This window comes from Neltuma alba, unplaced genomic scaffold (assembly GCF_004799145.2).
Source record: "Neltuma alba isolate B1F8T4 unplaced genomic scaffold, ASM479914v2 tig00010558_pilon, whole genome shotgun sequence".
In the NCBI taxonomy this organism is placed as follows: Eukaryota; Viridiplantae; Streptophyta; class Magnoliopsida; order Fabales; family Fabaceae; genus Neltuma; species Neltuma alba.
In genome coordinates, this window is record NW_021635425.1 from 174,909 (window position 1) to 179,251 (window position 4,343).

General features: G+C 31.7%; 1 protein-coding gene across 1 annotated transcript; it reads right to left on the bottom strand.

Moving 5' to 3' along the window:
• Positions 1 to 1,665, bottom strand: LOC114757021 (CLAVATA3/ESR (CLE)-related protein 25-like). Its single transcript, XM_028946012.1, has 2 exons — positions 1,231 to 1,665; positions 1 to 379 (listed from the first exon to the last, which is right to left on the bottom strand). Exons 1-2 carry the CDS (start codon positions 1,470 to 1,472, stop codon positions 340 to 342), a joined length of 282 nt encoding a protein of 93 aa, XP_028801845.1. The 5' UTR covers positions 1,473 to 1,665; the 3' UTR covers positions 1 to 339.
• Positions 1,666 to 4,343: the final 2,678 nt, after the last annotated feature.

Genomic DNA, 4,343 nt, shown 5'->3' on the forward strand with positions numbered 1-4,343 from the left:
TTGTCAGTCGATAAGTAACCTGTACTTATGAAAGCTTTTAAGAACAAGAGCGATCGATCCTTTCAAAAAAAAAATACATATATATACATACACACTCATACTTAGTCGCTAAATCGAGAAGTTTCTCCAGAAACTTAATAATCTCTCTCCTTCAATTCTTTTGAGCTTATTATCTCTGAGACAAGCCATCTTCTCCTCCTCCTCGTCCTCCTCCTCCTCACTTTTCTTCTTGATCTGTTCGTTCCTTGGGGGTGAAAATATCATTTTCCTGAGAAAAAGCTTGTCATCTTCAGTTCTGCGAGGTTGCTGATGAAGCTTTGTCATATTCCGAGAACACTACTAGGCTTCGCCAGGAGGTCGACCTGAATTTCCAGCTCTTCTGATGAACAAAATTTTAAAGAAAATTCAATTATACAATAATGTCTGAAAGATAAACAAAATTTTAAGTGTCCTATTTTCATAAAAATGTGCAGTACTTCAGCTTATAGTTTCAGAGTGAATCTTGTACTTCCATTATCCGCATATGTGCCCCAATAATTAATTGCATTATTGTGCTAAAAGTGCTTAAGGGAGGATCAAAGGAAAGAGAAGTAAGACAAAGGTTTTGAAAGTTTCATAAAATGCAGAGAACCATATGAAGCGATAAACAACTTTAATTTAATACTTGTGTGTGTGTGTGTATTAATAAATATTTGCATAGAATAAAGTGCTTAGCCATACTTTATTATTTTCTTTAAAGGGATAAGTCTCTTAAAGTCCTCAAAGCAACAATTCAATGTAACAGTTAAAGCATAAACTCTCTCATATCTTGCTTTTCCTCTTTATTTGGATTGAGAAACTGCAAAATGATACGAACCTGGCTTCTCCATGAGGCATATATATATAGTTTATACATTTCTATTTCGGCCAAAACGAAAAATACAATACTAGTGGAATATATATGAAACAGATTTAATTTGACTGTCATATATATAAGGTTGCTGTAACTGGATACAGATATCCAAGTATCAACTTGGTTCTACTCGGTTGGAAAACACAAAAAACTGAGTTAATATCAAAGAGAGCAAAGAAGGAATCACAACAATAACAACAACAATCTTATCCTACTAAGTAAGTGGGGTTAGCTATATAGATTGACCAGTGTCATTGAGCTCTACCCGAAAAAATAAGTAGGTAAATTTAGCAATATGGAAAATAAGTAAAAACATAAGTAGAGAAGTAAGAACTAACCTGTTATGGATAGGATCTGATCCATTTGGGACTCTTCTTTTGCTCATGTAGTTGAAATCCAGCTCTTGTTGGTTCATATTAGGCTTGTCTCTGTCAATCTCATCTCTATGGTGGATTTTTCTTCCTTCTCCGGTTCCTAAGCTTCCAAGCAATAGAAGGCAGACAAACCCCACCACTAAGAGTAGCTTTAAAAGGAAAGAACAAGTAAGACCCATGTGTAAATCTTCAGTCTTTTTTGCCATATAGGAAGAAGGAGAAGCCTTGTACTACATATTACTTCATGATATGATTGTTGGGTGACTTTCGATATGGGGTTTGCGTATATGAAGACAAAAGAAAGAGAGAATAGAAGGCGAGAGGGAGAGAGGAGAGAGAGAGGAGAGAGGGAGAGAGGGAGAAGGTAGCTAGGTGTGCTAAGGCAAGAATTTTGGTTTCACTTCAAACTCAAAGGATTACGGACATAGGTTGGTTTTCTTTATAGGTTAGAGAGATTCTATTGCCCTTTCTCGAGCAGGCAGAGAGAGAGAGAGAGAGAGAGAGAGAGGCTCTTAGCTGGTTTGGTGCGTGACATGGAGGGAACCTTATTTGCTTTGTACTGAGAAGGTTCCTATACGATTCTCACCTTTTGCTTTTATTTGCGTATTTTCATGTAACTACGGTATCAGGCAAAAAAAAAAAAATCCCTCTCTATATATCATTCTTTACGTACAATGACGTCAAAAGAAAAATACGTTACGGGTGGATTATCATTATACAATCGCTATATACTCTCACTATAAATTTAATTTATAACATAGAAAAATGTTTTTGACCGCAAAAACACAGTTCTGTCGGTAATTAAGAATATGTCTCATATTCTATAAGAACTTTGATTCATATCTTACTAATGAAGTGATAAGCTCATTTTTACAGGTAATTTGTAAGTAAGCATCCGGAGCACATTCTATGCTCATCAGCATGAAATGCACATATTAATTTGGACAATTCAAATCGATTTTATATGATTTAGATTGAATTTAAATATTTTTCTATATTTTAATGAATTTTTTGGTTTTAATAGACACAGAATTTAAAATAAAAATAATCTTATAACTAACAATTCTCTAAAAAAATAAATTTATCATTAAAAAATTACATATTAAAAATTTTAAATCTAAACAATTTATATCAGATTTTAGATGGTTTACATTGCATTACCGTGATGAGCACATAGGGCTCATCGTTGTGAAGAGCACTAAATGAGAACTCCTAAAAATGTCAATAGGATGATATTGATTATTATATGAAGCTGTTCTTGCAATAGGCTGTGTCGTTTCCCCCCCAAATAATTACAATAAAACAAAGAATGAAAGAAGTGGAGAATGAGGGGATGAGTCTGCTGATGCGTGGAATAAAGTAAAGCCACAGAAATTAAAAAGCAAATATAACAAGACAGGAAAAGTAAATGAAAGATCACAATGAAAACATGTTAGATTCTGTGGGCACTCATTCTTTGTTCATAATTAGTATCTAAAAATATAATGATAAAAAAAATCCATGTAACTTCAAGTTATTTAAAAGCCATATTTTTCTCCGTGTGTGGGTGTGCGAATCAAAACTCAGGTAAATATCATATATCTTAAGTTCAATTAATTAAGATTCAATATAAGCTCATAAATAATTATATTTTAATCCCTAATTAGCAATCTGCAAAGAAAATATATATTGAAAAGCAATATAAATCATAAGGGCAACTTATGTTTATATTTATCTTGTGTGTAACTCCAGAGCATTTATTTGCAGAATTTACAAAATTTCTGTAATAATACAGGTGATGATGAGCAGTCTACATATTATATCAGCTTATAATTTAAACAAATTAATAATTAAGAGAAGGTGAAAATACTTTTGTTAAAGTAAGTCTAATAATCGAAATACTTTTTAGTCAAAGTGCCGCCATATTTGATGCCATACATAATATATGATTCTTAGATCATACCTAAAATATTGGTAGCAGACAAATGGTATATATATGCTTTCTTTATTATATCTTTTGAAACACTTAGTTACTCCCGTTATTTAATTAATATGCATAATACTTTTTGCCATTCTTATCAGAATCAACATAAGGAATACGAATGATGAAATGAATGGCAAGGAGATATAAATATACATGCACTGAAGTATAGAAAAATAAAACTTCGCCCTTCGATAGAAGGCTGTGATTAGGAGATATATATATATATATATTTATATATATAAGAGAAAGGAAAGAGGGGTGGAAAGAGAGAGAGAGCAGCAATACATGATCTTCTTAATTACTAATCCTTGATCACAAAACATGTTTTTGGATAATACCAACCGGTTTCTTAATTGTAAGTTATGTTGAGTTTTGACTAATTCGGATCAAATTGTGTCAAACCATATGAGTTTAAAGAGACCTCTAGAATAAAGATATTAGAGGGGGGTATTAGAGGCTCCGGTTTAAAGCGCGCTGGCTCTCTCTTATTTTATATAGAATTAAGATAAGACTTTGTTTAAGAAACTAGCTAGCTGGTGTTGGTAAAGTATAAGGCATATTTTGTCTTATCCATTATTAATTAATCTACATGAATCTGAAAATAAAGAAAAACAAAAAGTGACTGTATAGTTGGAGAATCCAATACTTCTTACTGTAATGGCTTCACCTTGAAGGTACATAGATAACTCAGTTTTACTAGAAAGCTTTTAGAATGGATGCCTTGCCTATGCCACATGTTTGAGGTGGAATATTTTATGTTAAATGACACAGAGTTGTGCCATTTGAGAATTGAGAGCTTTCTTTTTTCTTTATTGCAATTTATCAATACTTGTAAATTTTTGTTTTAACTCTTATAATATAAATTAAGATTTATAAATTTTTACATGGATTCTTGTTATTTTACTATTATTAATTGTTAAAATACTTACATGTGTAAATTCATCTGTAAAATTAATTCTTACAAATTTTTGTATTAACTACCCTAATAATATAAATTAATTAGGGCTATAAATTTTCATATGGTACTTGTTATTCTCTATTATTAGTTGTTAAAATGTGTTTGTGCATTTGCAACCTCACTTATGAACTCGACCTAACATATAAGCAACTTAAT